The sequence below is a fragment of the Panulirus ornatus genome, chromosome 13 (genome assembly GCF_036320965.1).
Source record: "Panulirus ornatus isolate Po-2019 chromosome 13, ASM3632096v1, whole genome shotgun sequence".
NCBI classification, from domain to species: Eukaryota; Metazoa; Arthropoda; class Malacostraca; order Decapoda; family Palinuridae; genus Panulirus; species Panulirus ornatus.
The window spans coordinates 11,605,583-11,624,193 of record NC_092236.1 but is presented as its reverse complement, the minus strand read 5'-3'; the positions used below and the strand labels follow the sequence as shown (position 1 = coordinate 11,624,193).

Here is an 18,611-nt window from a genome sequence, read left to right as displayed (position 1 = left end):
TAGAACCTTATTCTATACCTTCTGAAGCTAGAAAAAATAATAATTTGAGGGAGAGCTGCGTGAGTATTGGGAAGATCAACGCGAGTGGACCAAAGCATTTACCAGGTGTAACTTTTTCCTCTCCAGAAGGTGCCAGAATCTACATGGGCTAGCTAAGGCTTCTTAAACTGTAGTAGATCTATGATGAATATGTTATTATGCAGCAGTGGTGCCTCTACTCCAGAAATATTCTAATCAAAGAGGGTGTTGTTTTCTAAGAGCCATCTAAAATATGGTTTTTCATCCCCCGCTTTAAAATCTTCCATTTGCAATTTACGTTGGATAGATCTAAAATCCCCTCCCAACCAAATAGCTACGACCTCCCGTAAAGTTTTCTTTCCCAAGAGAAGGTTAACTAAAGACCTCTTTCAAATAATACCATTGTGAATTCGGCACTGTTCATCATGAATATATGCATATATGTGTGAACATAATATCTATTCTTTTGACTGTACCTCTATTCTCAGTGATAATAAGAGTGGATTAAATGTACTTCTGAACCTTTAGAGGAAATAAATGTTCAGCTACAGCCTGTAAAACTAATACCAGGAAGGACTACTCACTGCTAAGGTGGTTATCCGCTATATGTAGCAACTACACACTTGAGTTTACGCTACATGCATTCATATATGATGCAATAATTAGGATTTCTTTTCAAAATATCTGTGAACCCGCCTATTCATAAGCTATCTTTGACTATTGCTGTGCAACTCTACTTCCTATCATCAGGTGGCAGCACACACTTTACACAAACGTTACACAATTGGAGATTATAAACTAAAGTTTCCTGTCTTACGAAAGTTCTTAGCATCGTGTCGGCTGCAGTTGTTGTCTCCTGTGCGGCGTGAGGCACAAACACCAAGCTAATACTTGCTGCTGATTTTACGTAGTCCTAATACATAGGGATGTCCTACTGCAAACAGGAAGGTAATTGGCTCTCCTTCCCAATTGATGAAATCGGCAAGATACACACAATAATTGGTCAAGTAGGTATAAACAGCTAAACCCTCAAATGCCATGGTAGAACTTACGAAATGTACAGGCTACATCAGCTACAACAATACATGTAAAACTTCGGTTTTCTTGATCAAACCAGAAAGAAAAAAATGTTTTAGATGACAGAAGCAACTATCCAGTCATTTATCTCAACACGGGGTACAATTCGAGATATTTTCAGTGATGAATATGGTAAATATATACCAGTATCATATGCATAGACGACCATTGAGGGTATGTGTAAGGTTAGATGTCCTTTATCACCTAAATGTGAACAGGAATGGCTGTAAAGCTTATAAGCCTCATATACTTGGAAATGAATAAGCAATGGTCGTCTTGCTGGTAGAAGTACCTGAGGGGCAAAATATATTTCTGGGTGAACAAGACGTACTACTTATAGTTCTAATAGTAAATAGTAAGTGCTGCAATCATGACAAATCAGACACAAATGCTCCACTCTCAGGACCTCCATGACCAATATGCTTTAGTAAATTCCACACCATACTTTGCTGTGTGCCAAATAGTGACGACTGATCATGTTAAATCCCAGTGATGCAATACCCTGTCTCCCTTTAGTGGGAAATGCAACAGTCTAACCATATCTAACCAAACATACCAAACCTGAAGTAGAATCGCTAATTTCATTTTTTCATTTAACCACACCAGAGCTCCATTCTGAACACAATCTTTAGAGCTTCTTAGAAAATGTGCTTTGAAGGTCAGGGAAAATATGGAGTAAAATACAACAGTCTTAAAGTTGGTTTGATAATAAGCATGTTGGCACAATTGTCAAGTATAAGTATGCTTGCAGTGCTTTTTCAGTATTTCTGAACTATTGACCACCTCAACATTATGTCGAGTTAGGTTAAGATTGGGAAGGGAGGCTTAGTTTGACTAGTTTAACTTATCAACTTACACTGACTAGTTAAACTTAACACTTTCTGAACCTAATCCTTTCGTTTCAAAAGGTTCCTTTTTTATAATAATGAAAAAAAGAAAGTTCCCCACCCTCCAATGTGTTATTTTTGTATCATATATTACTGAATGAAATACCCATAAAAGTAGTATACTTTCAACATTAACTGGTATGGTGTGGGAGGGCATTGAATTGATGGGGACGGGCCCTGGCAGATGGGATGGATCCTCATTTATGTAAGTACAGTATAGGATGATTTTCTTCTCTGAGTAATTTCATTATACATACCCTGTCATGTTATTGACATTTTTTTTACAGGCGAGGTTTCACATCACAGCTGTATCATTTATGTTCATAATTTTTATTTATACATTTTTTCTATCCTTCGTAACCCTCTTTCCATGTAGGTTATTTTTTATATCAATACAAGAGATATTAATGTTTATGAAAAACCCAGTCTTAAATCCTCATACAAAACAACAGTTTCATAAGAGTAGAATGAAGATCCCATCCTTGTTATCATGAATACTCCAGCAAAGTAACCACTGCCTATCAAATTTCATACAAACATAGACAATTACAAACATGGCATACAAACTGAGCTTAGGACATTGCAGTATGATACAGTATGTGAAAATAAGAAAACTTTGCCATTGATATGTTAAGGGGTGGCAAAAGATTTTACATGTTGCCAATTATCTTGACCTGCAAGTATTGTGTCTTAAACCTTAGGTATACACACAACACTTATTCATACCATTTACCCATTTATTGACTATTCCTAGAAGGGAGAAAGAATATCTAGCTGAGGTAGGTGCTAGTTTGATGTTTAGAGTGTACATTAACACATTTGAAGCACATAAATACCATTTCATTAAATATTAGATAAAGCTAAATGGCCTATGTTTATCTAGAAAAATGTTTGTTAAAGTGACCTTCAAAGAAAACCTCATCTTGTAGACGAAATGATAATAGAAATATACCAACAATAAATTTGTCCACCTCTAAGGAATGCATGGCTGTGTTGTGTGTTGTTGACATAAGGTTAAATTTTATTGGTGCTCAGTCATGGGTGTGACTGGTATGTTTCGATTAGAATAATGGATATTAAAATAAATCTTGAGAGTTAGGGAAGTTAGGTTTGGTTTTCATAAGTTCTGTTGAGTTTTTACAAGTGTATTACGTATTAGTACTAATTTTGTATGATAATTAACCCCACATTTCTCCCTAATTTGCCACTTGTGCATTGTGTATTATTGTTACATAAAATATAATATTACAGATTGTGCTTCACAACTGTTACTGTATTCTTTAAATATAACACTAGCATTAATTTATATCACTCAACATTCATAGCTAAAGTCAATGCTATGCTAAACTGGTTAAGTACCGAGATAAAAAAATGCAGCAGTACCAGGTCAAGGGTGCTATAGAAATAGCTTCATAAAGTGATTGATTTTATTTTGTTATGGTAGTGTTGTGTCTGTAGAACAAATTGAAAGTGTTGGAGTATAATGTGGAGCCCCCTTTTTATATATAAATTAAGTTGATAGTAGGGAGGGCTATGTAGGACAGGGGAAAATGTTTCGGTTTCATGTTTCCGGTACGAATATGATAGATTCAGATTTATTTTGCTGTGTTTGTTTGATTCTAAGTATTTTAGGGCAAAATGTAGGAATTTGATGAAAGGACCTAGCTATACCTAACATGAATATGCTTCTTCTTTGGGAAATTGCTTGATATCTTTCAGTGATATTAGTACTGTTAAGTGGTTGGTGACTTCATTCTACTGCTATAAAGCCCTGAGCTCCACATGTATATTTGTGAAAAGGAAGTGATCCCTCTTGATAGGTTTAGAAAATTGCTTTATAATTAAGTCAAATATCGGTCATCCCAGTCATATGTTGGGTCATTCACAATATGTAGCTGGTATAGCATAAATTGTTCTGGGATGAGACAGTGGTTCTAGTGGCTTTAGTAGGGCAGTGTACAATTTAGGACATCAGTACTTTGTTTCTGTTTGAAGAAGCTTGGCCATGTTATTGCATTCTTAATGCAAAACTTGCAAAATATAAGTAATTGGATGCCAGATTTTAATTTGGCATTTACTGTAAACCAGTGTTCTTTGTTAACTGATGTGTACTGGAACATATCCTTATGTGCCTATTATTTCAAGACTGATCTTGTTTCTTATCAGAAGGAAACTTAGAGAGGTGCTATTGGAAAGAGAAAATGGTAAATAAAACAGTACGAGTTTAAAATATCATGAAATGTTTGAGTTGTAGAATAACACACTTACAGTAAGAGCAGTATTTAGAATATTATTGTGGCTAGTCTTTGACAAGTCTGCCCCAGCTACCTAGGTTGGGCTGGAAGTCCAAGGTTTGTAGAATTATTTCCCAGTACTTGACCTGCCAAATGTAAATTGGAAAGGAGTTAAACCTTAATATGGTCATATATGTCCTAGATTAATTTTTTGTAAGTGAATTAATTTCCTAAAGAATTTCCTCACTTCAGCTGTGACCAGTAAATGCAGTAATGGTTCATGTGTTAATTTCTGTCCTCATTTCTCATAATGTATAATAAAACAAACTGAAAGCAAATCACATGTAAGAACTTGAAAACTTCTATAAAGAAACAAAGGTTTTTCTTTACATGGAAGTAATAGAGAGGGGTAAATTGCCACCATGGTCAAAAAGGATGATTTTTTTTTAACCTCGAGTCATATGCTAAATTATGATACGGTTTATATTAGCTCATCTAATTGGTGTAACAGGTTTTATCCAAATACTTTTAATATGCAGTGTTTCATGTTACTTGTATATTGATTTTTATGTTGGCATTATGTATCCCATTACCTTGACTGTAGGGTAGTGCATGCTTATTGTAGTACCTGTACAGCAAATTTGCTTATCAACTTCAGGACTGTATTTTCAAAATGTGCTTATCTGTTAACAGGAAAAGATCGTGTAATATTTGTAACAGAGGAGGACCACAATGGACCTGCAGCAGTATCATTACCAGAGGATGATGAACCTCCAGGTATGAGTTTACTTCAAGAGTACATATATATATATTTTCGTACATCTTCTGAAACCACACTGCTCTTCCCCAATCTGATGCTCTGTACATGCCTTCACCCTCTCAATCAATACCCTCCCATATAAATTACCAGGAATACTCAACAAACTTATACCTCTGTAATTTGAGCACTCACTCTTATCCCCTTTGCCTTTGTACAATGGCACTATGCACGCATTCCGCCAATCCTCAGGCACCTCACCATGAGTCATACATACATTAAATAACCTTACCAACCAGTCAACAATACAGTCACCCCCTTTTTTAATAAATTCCACTGCAATACCATCCAAACCTGCTGCCTTGCCGGCTTTCATCTTCCGCAAAGCTTTCACTACCTCTTCTCTGTTTACCAAATCATTTTCCCTAACCCTCTCACTTTGCACACCACCTCGACCAAAACACCCTATATCTGCCACTCTATCATCAAACACATTCAACAAACCTTCAAAATACTCACTCCATCTCCTTCTCACATCACCACTACTTGTTATCACCTCCCCATTTGCGCCCTTCACTGAAGAATGTGTGGAAGTCGAGAACATTACCTCGGAAAGCAAAAATGGGTATGTTTGAAGGAATAGTGGTTCCAACAATGTTGTATGGTTGCGAGGCGTGGGCTATGGATAGAGTTGTGCGCAGGAGGATGGATGTGCTGGAAATGAGATGTTTGAGGACAATGTGTGGTGTGAGGTGGTTTGATCGAGTGAGTAACGTAGGGGTAAGAGAGATGTGTGGAAATAAAAAGAGCGTGGTTGAGAGAGCAGAAGAGGGTGTTTTGAAGTGGTTTGGGCACATGGAGAGGATGAGTGAGGAAAGATTGACCAAGAGGATATATGTGTCGGAGGTGGAGGGAACAAGGAGAAGAGGGAGACCAAATTGGAGGTGGAAAGATGGAGTGAAAAAGATTTTGTGTGATCGGGGCCTGAACATGCAGGAGGGTGAAAGGAGGGCAAGGAATAGAGTGAATTGGAGCGATGTGGTATACCGGGGTTGACGTGCTGTCAGTGGATTGAATCAGGGCATGTGAAGCGTCTGGGGTAAGCCATGGAAAGCTGTGTAGGTATGTATATTTGCATGTGTGGACGTATGTATATACATGTGTATGGGGGGGGTTGGGCCATTTCTTTCGTCTGTTTCCTTGCGCTACCTCGCAAACGCGGGAGACAGCGACAAAGTATAATAAAAAAAAAAATAAATATTCGTACATATTTGCCATTTCCCACATTAGCAATGTACTGTTCCAGAAGAGATGACTGAGCCTTAGAGGGAAATCTCCTCAAATGGCCCCCATGTCTGATATGATGGCTAAATTTATGCAAAGTATTAGTGAAATTCATTCAGCCTTTCTCTCAGATGATTGGAGAGACAACATAATACGAAGGATCATACAGAGTTAATTCTAAATTTATTGTCCTGTGGACCACATGATGTTATAAATATTGATAGAATTTCTATTTCACATTTTAATTTTGAAAACTAATGTGTGCATGATACGATAAATACCTTTAAAACACTAACTGGCATAAGATTTAGGTAAGAAAAAGTATCCCTTAGTATCCTCTCTAAACGATTCATTCATTCCATCCAGACCTATATCTCACCTGCCTGGTCACAAGCAGATATTAAAAAAGCTGCAAGCCACACCAAACAGAGCACTTAAAACAATCAATGCCTGCTTAGAAATTACAGACATTTAACACCAACGCAATGAAATAAATAATCTCAAAACACAATCCCATGAAAGTATGCTTGGCATCCACTTCTTTGGAATAGCACTAGATCCTTCCCATCCAAACCAATTTATAACTAATCACCAATCCCCAAATATTAAAAAAGAAAATAACATCTCTACTGCACACTTCGGCAAGCTATACTAACAAGGCCACCCACCCTTAGAAGACACAACACTGACAAAACTCACACCAGAATTACTCAACAAACATTGTATATCTTCCCTGCCAATTGAGTGCTAAACATCAGTCCACCAGACATTTACTCCTCAGAAACCACACTCCTCAGCTTTGCAAGAATTCCACTCTCATCCATACCTGAAATGCTGTAAACTGTTTCACCATATCTCATGCCCATGATGCAACTACCACAATGAAGACACCAAATACTTCCTGCTCAGTTGCATTACACTGTTTCGTCATACACATACTCTTAATACTACACTTTTTTTTACCTGTAGTCTCACCTCTTGGACATGGCTGGCTTCTTGAGAACTGTGGGAGTCCCATAGAAGACAGGATGGGACTCCTTGGGTAGGAAGTTAAAAAGTAAATACTCCCTCACTTCAGACAAGTTTGATATACTCAAATTCAGACAAACAGTGAATTTACTACTAGAATGTTTATATGTAAAGTCTGCAAATACTTCAGGGAATATATTAGAATGATAATGACTAGAAATACAAGAATGCCCCTAAAAGAAAGATGGAGAGATTTTTCATTGTTTTGCTCAGTGAAATAAGGAACACTGCTGGAGTAAACATTGAACCTTCAAAAGAAAATTGTTAGGATGATTGAGTAAACTATCTGTACCAAATCAACCTAGAATGATTCCTAAAAAAGTATAGCAGTGGAAGAGCACAGCATAATAACAGAACACAGTAATATGAGCTAGCACTGCTAGGGGCAAAGTCTCGTTGTTGGTACTTATGTATAGGTAAACTTTCCCTTCTTTGGTCTTGAATTAGAAAAAAAAAATCTGTTCCTGTTAGATGAGCTGAATGTAAAAAAAAACTTTTATGTGAAAAACTTAAAAGTTTCATTATTACCAAACCAGTGGAAATAAACCATAAAAAACCCCATTTCATTGATTTATCAGAATATCAGTTCAGAATGCTGAAAATGGATGACAAAGTCTTGTCCATTGCTGTATAAACATCAGTACAAGTGATCTGTAAGTTGATACAAGTAGGAACTTCTTAATTTTCAGGATTTAAGTTGATAGTCATAGTTACATTGGTGTACAAACTAACATACTATTTAGATAATGTAAATGAAGATCTTGTAACAAACAGACTTTGGAGAACTCTCAGCTGATTGAACTGTCATTTACTTTATTTCAGATATTAAAGTACTATTGATTATTCCTTTTAATGGGATAACATATGTTTTGGCATTGGAGCATGCTTTTAATTGGATAATTACTCTACGAGATAAAGCATAGGAATATTTTTCATATTTTATAGGGTGATGAATTTTCTAAGTATTGGGATTATTAAAAGATGGGCAAGATACAGGCGGTAAAACATTTGAAATTATTTTTTATGTTTGATGTAGTGTTTTTGCCTCGGAACTTTTAACTGGATATTTGAGTAAAAGTACTAGAGAAATTATTTATATGGTATATTACATATACAGCATTTTCCTAACACTGAAGTTGTTCATTAAATAGATAAAATATTTAAAATATTATTCTAAGTTTGTTGACTCTCAACAGCTGGACTTATACAACCAGATGGAGAAATCAATTGGTCCTGCCCATGCTTAGGAGGTATGGCAACAGGGCCATGTGGTGTTGAGTTTCGAGAAGCATTTACTTGTTTCCACTACTCAGAAGCAGATCCCAAAGGTAGTGACTGTATAGGACCTTTCCGACAAATGTCTGACTGTATGGCACAGTACCCTAATGTTTATGGAAATAAGGATGACAAAGACGAAGTGCCCAGTGAAGCCCCTGTCGAAGTAGAACAGTCTGATAAAGTCTCAGTAGAAGCATAGTTTTTAAAATCTATTTGGTTTAGTGTAATTGTTAATGTACATATAATATCTTGTAAACTTTAGTGATGACAAAATATTTCATATGTGACTGAAAGTGTGCACATGCAGTATTGTCATGACATAAGGCATTATATGAAATTTATGATTAATGTATTAGAAAATTATGATGCAATTACTTATTTGAAAATCTTGGAACAAACAGTAATCATTAATGAGGAGATAAATTGTAAATAAAATGGATATGCGGGTGCTATGTATGTGTTTTGAATTTGACATTATACTGTTATTTTCATTTTAGTAATAAAATGAAAACTTTTTAGAATGATGCCTTACATATTTTAAACATACTTATTTAATGTATTCACTTAAAACCTCATAATTTTGTACAATAAAAGAGTATATCTTATAAACAGCTATGGTAATAATTTGGTAATAAAAATTTCTGAAAACATCTTGAATGGCAAAATTAATATTTTTATAAATGAACAGGATTTTTTCGAACATTAATAAAATGGTGAAATTTGTTATATTTGGTAGAGTATGAATCCACTTGTCTAAAACACCCTGCTTAGAGTGAGCTGTAAGAACATGTGTGAGGGTTTTTTCTCTTCCTTTCCCTTATATATTATTAGGGGAGAAAGAATACTTCCCACATATTCCCTGCGTGTCGTAGAAGGCGACTAAAAGGGAAGGGAGCGGGGGGCTGGAAATCCTCCCCTCTCGTTTTTTTTTTTTTTTTTAATTTTCCAAAAGAAGGAACAGAGAAGAGGTCCAGGTGAGGATATTCCCTCAAAGGCCCAGTCCTCTGTTCTTAACGCTACCTCGCTATCGCGGGAAATAGCGAATAGTATGAAAAAAAAAAAAAATGAAGCTATAAAATAAAATACTGAATTTTTAATTCATGTTAGCTGTATCCTGTAATTCTATGAAAGCTGATTGTAGGAGTAATGGGAAGAGTAGGGTATGATTTCTATTGGGCTGGGATTGTAGGAGTAATGGGAAGAGTAGGGTATGATTTCTATTGGGCTAGGATAAAATGAGGTACAGCTGTAGGTTACCTAAGTGAAAGGTGTGTGATATGTTCATTCTGTCATCATTCTCTGCAACATATTAGTGGTGGTGTATACCAGCTGGCCTTATTTGCCTGCAGAAGCAGTTATGAAATGTAAAAGACTAAAAAAGATTTTCCTTATTCATGTGGTATTACTATTTAATGAGCTAAATCATGTGTGGATGTAATAATGGAAAGGGTAAGAAATATGCAAATCAGGGATGTTTGGAATGGATTAAGACCACATTCCATTACAAGAAATGGTATTTTTATTTTTCCTAATCATACACATGATAGATCCTCCTGCCTGTGTGATGTAATATCAAGAACACATACAATAGGCTCATTTGCACAACTTACCATCCGCAGCCATGCCCTAAGATTACTATAAGATTTCCCTTGACTACTTCATATGCCTAATTCAGTCCTATGATAGCATCATCCCACTTTCTCCCATACACCACACTTATCAGTCCACTAATAGCATTATCCCATTTACTCCATTTATCCCATGCATGCCTCTCACCCTCCTGAATGATTAAGCCTTAATACCCAAAAGCTTCCTTCCATCCATCCATCTTGGTCTCCCCCCTCCCACTTGCTCTCTACAATTCTGACACAAATCCTTTTTTTTTTTCCTCCTCCATATGCCTGAACCATTTCAGTACACAACTACCAGCTCTCTGTCAGACTGTACATACTAACAAAACTCTCCCTAACAATGCCATTCCTTATGTGATTAACCCACTTCATACTGCATAGAGGTAACCTGACCCAAAGAAGATATAGAAGGATGGTAACTGACCAAGGCGAAATACAAATTGGGAAAGGAATCCCTCTGTCATAGAAAAGAGCAGTGGTAGAGGAGGTTCTGTAAAGTCTATCATGATGGTGGTAGTAAATGGATGCAAATGTATGATATGGAGGAAAGAGGTCAGAGACAATAAATATGAACATTCCATGGAGATGTAAACACCATAAAAGCCCTACAGCATTTGAAAAGTACAAGAAAGCAAGAAATGAATGCAGTTAACTTTGAAAATGGAAGCTTAGGAATTCTGGGCCTAAAGCAGATGACATAAATTTATTGGTTCAGGAAGAAATAATCAGATTGAATTCAAAAGAGTTTTTATAGCAGATGGGGAAACGAAAGGAGCTCAATGAATGTTCCACTATTCACAGTACATACATTACACCCAACAGTAACAAGAAGGGACTGCACAAAAATAGATGGTACTGAGGCTGTTAGTGCAAAGTAAAATATTGAGGATCTAGCACCATGTAAGGTACATGTAGTTTGTGAAACCTTTTCATACATACTCTATGAATTTTTAAATTATCGATGAAAGGTTACCTATGTGATGTATTTCAGGTCAAAGAATTGAGCAAAAGGAGCACTAAACAGAGCAATTACAACATGCCTCCAATGATGCATACCAACAGCATGGTGCTCACCAAGCAATGCAATACATATAAGGGCTTCACCAGCATCCTGGTAATAACACAAATGATGGTTGTGTCCACTTGATTGTTTTAAATAAATTTATAAGTAATAACAATAATATCTAACGGTAAAAAATACTGTAAGTTACGGTACAGTACTCACCTGTGCATTCTGTCCGACCAATGCCTGTATGCGCATGCATCTGCAGGCCTTCCGCTATAAACTGTGGACAACTTGCACCCACACACAGAAGTAAGCAAAAATGCAACAAATTAACAATACTGCAGTAAACATGGCCATAGGAAGCCTTGTCACACCTTATAACCTGCATTTAAATACCCAGACTGTTGCTTTTCCTTAAATATCTGCTCACATTACCATGACTAACAACTGCAGGCCTTTTTCCAGACATTATAGCCCTCTTGCCCACAGAAAAGTGGGCAAAAACACAGTAAATAAATTGGCAAAAGTGCTGGAAACGAATGTCAGTTGTATCATCATGCCTTATAAACTGCATTTTCTCATCCAAGTTATTGGTTTTCCTTAAACGATTGTTCAAACTACTAACACTTTAAGGCCTTTTTTCGATGACTGCCCACACTACCAACACACACTCGCAGGCCTTTTTTTGATGACTGCCCACACTACCAACACTAACACTTGCAGGCCTTTTTTTTTTCAAGCATTATGGGCCTCTTTGCGCACACAAAAGTAGGCAAAAATATTATGAAGATATTGACCATGGTGAAGACTCAAAACCAGTGACCCAAAGTGCTGATTGGCTGAATACTGACCAAGAAATGCTCTTCCTGTTGGTTGATTGCACAGCTCAGACAAAAAAAGAGACTAGTACCTGTTGTATGTACTTAGGCAGGACTTTTGACCCACTTTACACATTTCATCAGTATAAAAATTATCATTTTGTAGTATCTCCCCACAAAAAAGAAAGTTATATAAGTACTAATGAAGGTATGACTACATTTTTAAGAAAGGAGAAGTGGGAACGCATTGTCTTAAGAGTATGTTTTGTAAAATAATGCTGAATACAATTAGAGAACAAAAATGGATAATTTATTTCTTTTTGCCATCTCTCACCTTAGTAATAGGAGACAACCCCCCCACGTTTTTTGGGGGGGAGGGGTGCGAGTTCTCACTTGGCCTTGTTCCTTATGGAGTCATAATACTCGGGGAAGGATTCCTAGCCACCCACTCCCACCCCTCAATAGTTGCCTTCTACAATACAGGAGATACATAGGCAGTACTCTTTTTAACCTATCCCAAGGTTAATTATTATGTATGTGAGATGCAGAGGGAAACAGCTGTGGAAAACAAAACCTTTAAACTATTATGAAAGAGTAATCATGGAGCTAGACAGAAGATGGGTGGGTAAATCACAAGTTCTTAGACTGCCACAAGTCATTCAACAGTATTCCTCACATGACAGTATTTAATAAAAATCAGGCAGCAATAAAAGGGGAACTCCTTCAATAATCAAAACTTTTCTTCATATATCAAAAACTGGGTCAAAGTATCAAGTGGTACGCTATGAGGGTTGGGGCTGGTGTTTCTGATGTATGTTGACAACCTACTGGCATCAAAAGCACTTAAACCATTATTGAAAAAGTTTATGGATGTTAAAATCATAATAGTTATAGGAGTATCTAGGATAACAATTGTTGAGGAGGGATGCGAAGTTTCAGTAACAGTAATCATATCTGTGACATTAAACAAGCCAATTCTCCCACTTGCAAAGCAAAGGAGCATATTGGTTTGTCCTTCTTCAAGTGCCCTAAACAAATGTATAGTGTCATGACAAGGTGACTGGATGTGGACGAAGCATACCACAGCTAAGTTCTACACCAAATTAAGTTTTTAAGATCACAGTCAAAAGTCAAGGTCACCAGATCTCATAAGAACTAAAATGCTACCACAAATTTGTATACAAAATATCTCATAACTGGGAGAGTGGATAGTGTCCAAACATGCTCAACAGATATCAGATACAAAGTTCTGCATCAACTTTATATTTGGAAATTAGGGATCATGGTCAGAGTACTTTTATATATGCTTGTGTATAGTAAATATGATTGTGCGGTAAATGGTTACAGACCAAAATCATACCACAAATACTACATTTAAGTTCTACATTATTAATTTTGACAGGTTCAAATGTCAATATTATGTGTATTTACATAATGTCAAATGGACTGGATATGTACCAAAGATACCTAGATGCTGTAGAGGAAGCACTACATTCTATTATCTTTTATAGATCCGGGATAAAAGGTAGTCACACGGTCCTGTGTACCAAAATGCTCTTCAATGTTTGTGTAAAACAATATCTTACAACAAAATGATTGGATATATACCAAACCTGTACCGCATATATTGCAACAGAGTTTTACACCTGACTAAATTTTTAGAGCTGGAGTCAGAGGTCAAAGTCACAAGGTCTTATAAACTAAAATGATTGTGTACATAGTATGTGAAGACTGGATTAAAGGAAGGCATGGATGTGGAAAGTTCTGCATCTAATCAAGTCTTAGAGGTCTGAGTCAAAAGTCAAGGCCTCAGAGTTATATTCAATGTATGTTCAAAACCATGTGTTTTACAAACCAGTTTCCATTTTACATTCAGAACATTATGTGCAATTTTATACATAAACCCAAATTAATATCTCCATCAACATAATCTAGCTCATTCCTAAATGAAGTTAACCACCTTTGTTTTTTATTGACTCAGATCATATACGTAAAAACATATAACCTGAGTCATATTAGCAGAAATTAACAGCTAATACATTCAAGTGAGAAACTGCAGAAGCTGGTGACTGAGTTTGGTAAAGTGTGTGAAAGAAGAAAGTTAAGAGTAAATGTGAATAAGAGCAAGGTTATTAGGTACAGTAGGGTTGAGGGTCAAGTCAACTGGGAGGTAAGTTTGAATGGAGAAAAACTGGAGGAAGTAATGTGTTTTAGATATCTGGGAGTGGATCTGGCAGCGGATGGAACCATGGAAGCGGAAGTGAATCATAGGGTGGGGGAGGGGGCGAAAATCCTGGGAGCCTTGAAGAATGTGTGGAAGTCGAGAACATTATCTCGGAAAGCAAAAATGGGTATGTTTGAAGGAATAGTGGTTCCAACAATGTTGTATGGTTGCGAGGCGTGGGCTATGGATAGAGTTGTGCGCAGGAGGGTGGATGTGTTGGAAATGAGATGTTTGAGGACAATGTGTGGTGTGAGGTGGTTTGATCGAGTAAGTAATGTAAGGGTAAGAGAGATGTGTGGAAATAAAAAGAGCATGGTTGAGAAAGCAGAAGAGGGTGTTTTGAAATGGTTTGGGCACATGGAGAGAATGAGTGAGGAAAGATTGACTAAGAGGATATATGTGTCGGAGGTGGAGGGAACGAGGAGAAGTGGGAGACCAAATTGGAGGTGGAAAGATGGAGTGAAAAAAATTTTGAGTGATCGGGGCCTGAACATGCAGGAGGGTGAAAGGCGGGCAAGGAATAGAGTGAATTGGATCGATGTGGTATACCGGGGTTGACGTGCTGTCAATGGATGGAATCAGGGCAAGTGAAGCATCTGGGATAAACCATGGAAAGTTGTGTGGGGCCTGGATGTGGAAAGGGAGCTGTGGTTTCGGGCATTATTGCGTGACAGCTGGAGACTTAGTGTGAACGAATGGGGCCTTTGTTGTCTTTTCCTAGTGCTTCCTCGCACACATGAGGGGGGAGGGGGATGGTATTCCATGTGTGGCGAGGTGGCGATGGGAATGAATAGGGGCAGGCAGTGTGAATTGTGTGCATGGGTATATATGTATGTGTCTGTGTGTGTATATATATGTGTACATTGAGATGTATAGGTATGTATATTTGTGTGTGTGGGCGTGTGTGTGTGTGTACATTGTGTATGGGGGTGGGTTGTGCCATTTCTTTCGTCTGTTTCCTTGCGCTACCTCGCAAACGCGGGAGACAGCGAAAAAGCAAAATAAAAAAAAAATAATAAACATTCAAGTGCAAGATGCATGCTGGAACAATTATAGGAAGAAACAAAATATGGGGGGGACTGCATACATTTAGCTACCAAACATGTACCTTACCTGGATTTTGGACATTTTCAAAGTGATCACTGTTTGTGATTGAATCCTTATGCTACACATTTAGCTACCAGACATGTACCTTACCTGGATTTTGGACATTTTCAAAGAGATCAATGTTTGTGAATGAATCCTTATGCTACCTTGGTTATGGAAGAAGTACACTAGTCACCAATGAATGGCACCTAAAGCTTTACTTCAGTACAATAGAATTCTTGTATCACTTCAACAGCCACAAGGATGAAAAATACATGAAAGTTTTATATAAAATAATTAATTAATTTTCACATAATGGCTTAAAAAGTTAACATTCTATATTAATCACCAATACTACATTAATAAAGAAAATGATATCTGGTAAACAGAGTCTCTGACTATGATAACCTATCATGCCAAAGAAGGTAACCTGGTTGACTGAAAATTGAAATAAGTTACGTGCCTGCCATACTTAATTAGGTCATTCATTTGCCCATAGAAATAAAATCCACAACTGGCTATACTATTCCTAATGAAATATTATTTGATACAATATATTATTATGTACTAGAATGCACTATGTAAGAAAAACATTTCGAAAAAGATAATATTATATGAAAAAAATAACCAGTTGTGCGACAATCGGAACAGGTTATAGTGTCAACAAGGAAAACATTTGTACTTAATATCACTTTACTATTACCATGGGGAACATAAATACTGTAATTGATTTGTCAGTTCATTCCTTTACAAAGTAACTCTGTGGAAGTTTCCTACAGCTGCATACTTCTCAGGTCTGGATCACATTTAAATGAAATGGACTGAATGACTTAAAATTTACCACAATGTCATACAGTCCTCTTCTCCTCAGGTCTGAAAAAGAAATGATAACTCTCAATAATGGAACAACTTTATGTATGGTAAGTCATACATTATACTGAATATATGGGTATAAAGTTTACTTATGATACATATAACACCTAGAAAAAGACATATAGTAAAGGTGAGATAATTCCCGAAACTCAAATTCACAAGTACAACTATCATACCACTTTTCTGAAATTTCACACTAAGACTGGTGGCATTTGCAGCTTATGAATCTAAGTTAATGCAACTTATGGGCAAGTTCCTGCTCCAGCCTAGACAGGACTCTCACAGCATCCTCAGCTCAGGGCTTACATTTGGTATTTTCCATTACCAAATTAAAAAAAAAATTTGATAATGAAAAATATGGTTTGATAATGATGATCCACTGTAAGGACCTGTATATTATTGACAAAATGTTCGATAAATTCTCTACTGAAGTGTATGACCATATACTAAAGGGGAAGGTGGAGGACCACATTGCCAATGTCAACAACTTCATTACACCCCCGTCACATCAAATAAATTGAATTATTTGTTTTTTCCCTTATTGTGTTAATTCAATACACCCCTGTCACATCAAATAAACTGAATTATTTTTTTCCCTTATTGTGTTTGTCATATGTATTAGTAGATGTGTTACAGAGACGGAGGCAGCTTCTAAAAAATGGGGGGCTTACTGGAGCAAAACCCAGTGATCTGAAGGCATTGATACAGCATACTGCAGTCCTCTACAAGTGCTGCCACCACTGTCCTATGTATGATGGTTAGAGTTTCTTAAAGTAGTTTTGGAACAGTTTATGCACATTTTTTCACCTCTGGTACCTAACTCATTACTTCTATCTAAATTAAACTTTTTTTTTCACACTTCATTGCCATATCCTGTGTTAGCGAGGTAATGCCAGGAACAGATGAATAATGGCCCCATCCACTCACAACCATTCGCTAGCTGTCATGTGTAAAGCATCAATACCGCAGCTTCCTATCCACAATCAGTACATTGACCCCAGTAAACCATATTGTTCCAATTCACTGTATCCTATGCAAGCCTTTCACCCTCCTGCATGTTTAAGCCCTGATTGCTGAAAATCTTTTTTATTCTGTCCTTCCATCTCCAATTGGGTCTCCCCATTTTCCTTTTTCCCTCCACCTCAGACACATGCATCCTCTCTGTCAATCTTTCCTCACTCATTCTCTCCATAGGCCCAAACCATTTCAGCGCACACTCTTCTGCTCTATCAATTACACTTCTTTTATTACCACATCTCTCTTGCCTGTTCATTACCTACTTCATCAAACCACCTCACACCACATACCGTCCTTAAATTTGATAATTTTGTGGAGGCTTCTGGTACCTAACTCAAGAATTATGGCAAACTGTATTCATTAAACACTAATTTTTTTCCCACTCTTGTGAGGTAGTGTTTGGAAAAAAAATGACCTGAATCTCTGAGGAAAAATTCTCACTTGGCTCCTTCCTTGGTTCCCACAAGAGAAAAGGATGATTTACTGGCCCTTACTCCTGCCCCTCTTTAGCCTTTCATGCAGTTGATGCATGGGTAGTAATTTTTCACCTACATCCCCATATCCACAGAAAACACATTTATCTTCACACCAACTTACAAGATACTGATAGAAGCATACACATGGTTAGCAAGAGTAATCCCATTCCAATAGATAACAATAAGTCTTCCATAAGACAACCAGTCAAATAAAGCTGAATAGGAATGGACATAAGATGGAATCTCTTGAAAACAAGTTAATTAAATGAAAAATCCCTAGGTAGCAAAAGTAACTATTGTACTGAAAACAAAGTAATCACTGGCCACAAGAATGATAGCTGGGGACATATAGGAAGGAAGAATAAAAGATTTAAAGCAACAATATGACAGGTCCACAAACAAGAAGATTAAGTAAAAGTATGGAATACTTCAAATACCTGATGGGTTTACATGTGTAAAAGGTAAAAAATGTCTTCTACTAATCTTGAATAAATAAACATGTAAAATGAAAAAAAAATATACAAGGAAGGCTGGATCAGGTGGAGCATATATCCTTCCATGTTAAGTGTCTATAGAAAAAATATATCTCTGAGTAGAAGGTGGGTGGAAATATTATGTAAAAATGACAACAGTAAGTAAATTCCTTCATGAATTATCAGGAGCATGGAAGGAAGATAATGAACCAAATACTGTACTGTCATCAGACAAACTAATGTAGTGGGAAAATATGAAGAGTTAATGCAGAAATAATTAATGATCATAAGGAAGAACATGTATGGGTAGTTGGTGGCAAATTAATAAGGAAAACACATGAATAACAATGATTACATAGAGTAAATTTTATCTTTACAATAACTGGAAGGGTGTTCCATGGAACACATGTTGCCAGAAAAGCAATACAGTTGCTGGAAATGAA

At 36.7% G+C, this 18,611-nt stretch overlaps 2 protein-coding genes across 5 annotated transcripts in view; one reads left to right on the top strand and one right to left on the bottom strand.

Moving 5' to 3' along the window:
* The first annotated feature begins 774 nt into the window (after positions 1 to 774).
* On the top strand, positions 775 to 13,687 carry LOC139752752 (mitochondrial intermembrane space import and assembly protein 40-B-like). Of its 3 annotated transcripts, none has more exons than XR_011713572.1 (3): positions 775 to 1,025; positions 4,910 to 4,993; positions 11,187 to 13,687. XR_011713572.1 is itself a non-coding variant. In XM_071668634.1 (3 exons), the coding sequence occupies exons 1-3, from the start codon at positions 945 to 947 to the stop codon at positions 8,761 to 8,763; spliced, it is 450 nt and encodes a 149-aa protein (XP_071524735.1). In that variant the 5' UTR covers positions 811 to 944; the 3' UTR covers positions 8,764 to 10,075. The 3 variants fall into 3 exon arrangements, 2 of the variants coding, with proteins under 2 accessions (XP_071524735.1, XP_071524736.1); XM_071668634.1 differs by lacking the exon at positions 11,187 to 13,687 and adding an exon at positions 8,483 to 10,075 and having other exon boundaries at positions 811 to 1,029; XM_071668635.1 differs by lacking the exon at positions 11,187 to 13,687 and adding an exon at positions 8,483 to 10,075 and having other exon boundaries at positions 816 to 966.
* Positions 13,688 to 15,610: 1,923 nt separating this feature from the next.
* The window catches only part of Sym (symplekin scaffold protein), a 175,086-nt gene continuing 172,085 nt past the window's right edge, over positions 15,611 to 18,611 (bottom strand). For both annotated transcript variants that reach the window (XM_071668629.1, XM_071668628.1), the window contains exon 20: positions 15,611 to 16,202. In XM_071668629.1, coding sequence (XP_071524730.1) covers positions 16,197 to 16,202 — 6 coding nt within the window. In that variant the 3' untranslated portion in view covers positions 15,611 to 16,196. The remainder of the gene's footprint in view (positions 16,203 to 18,611) is intronic.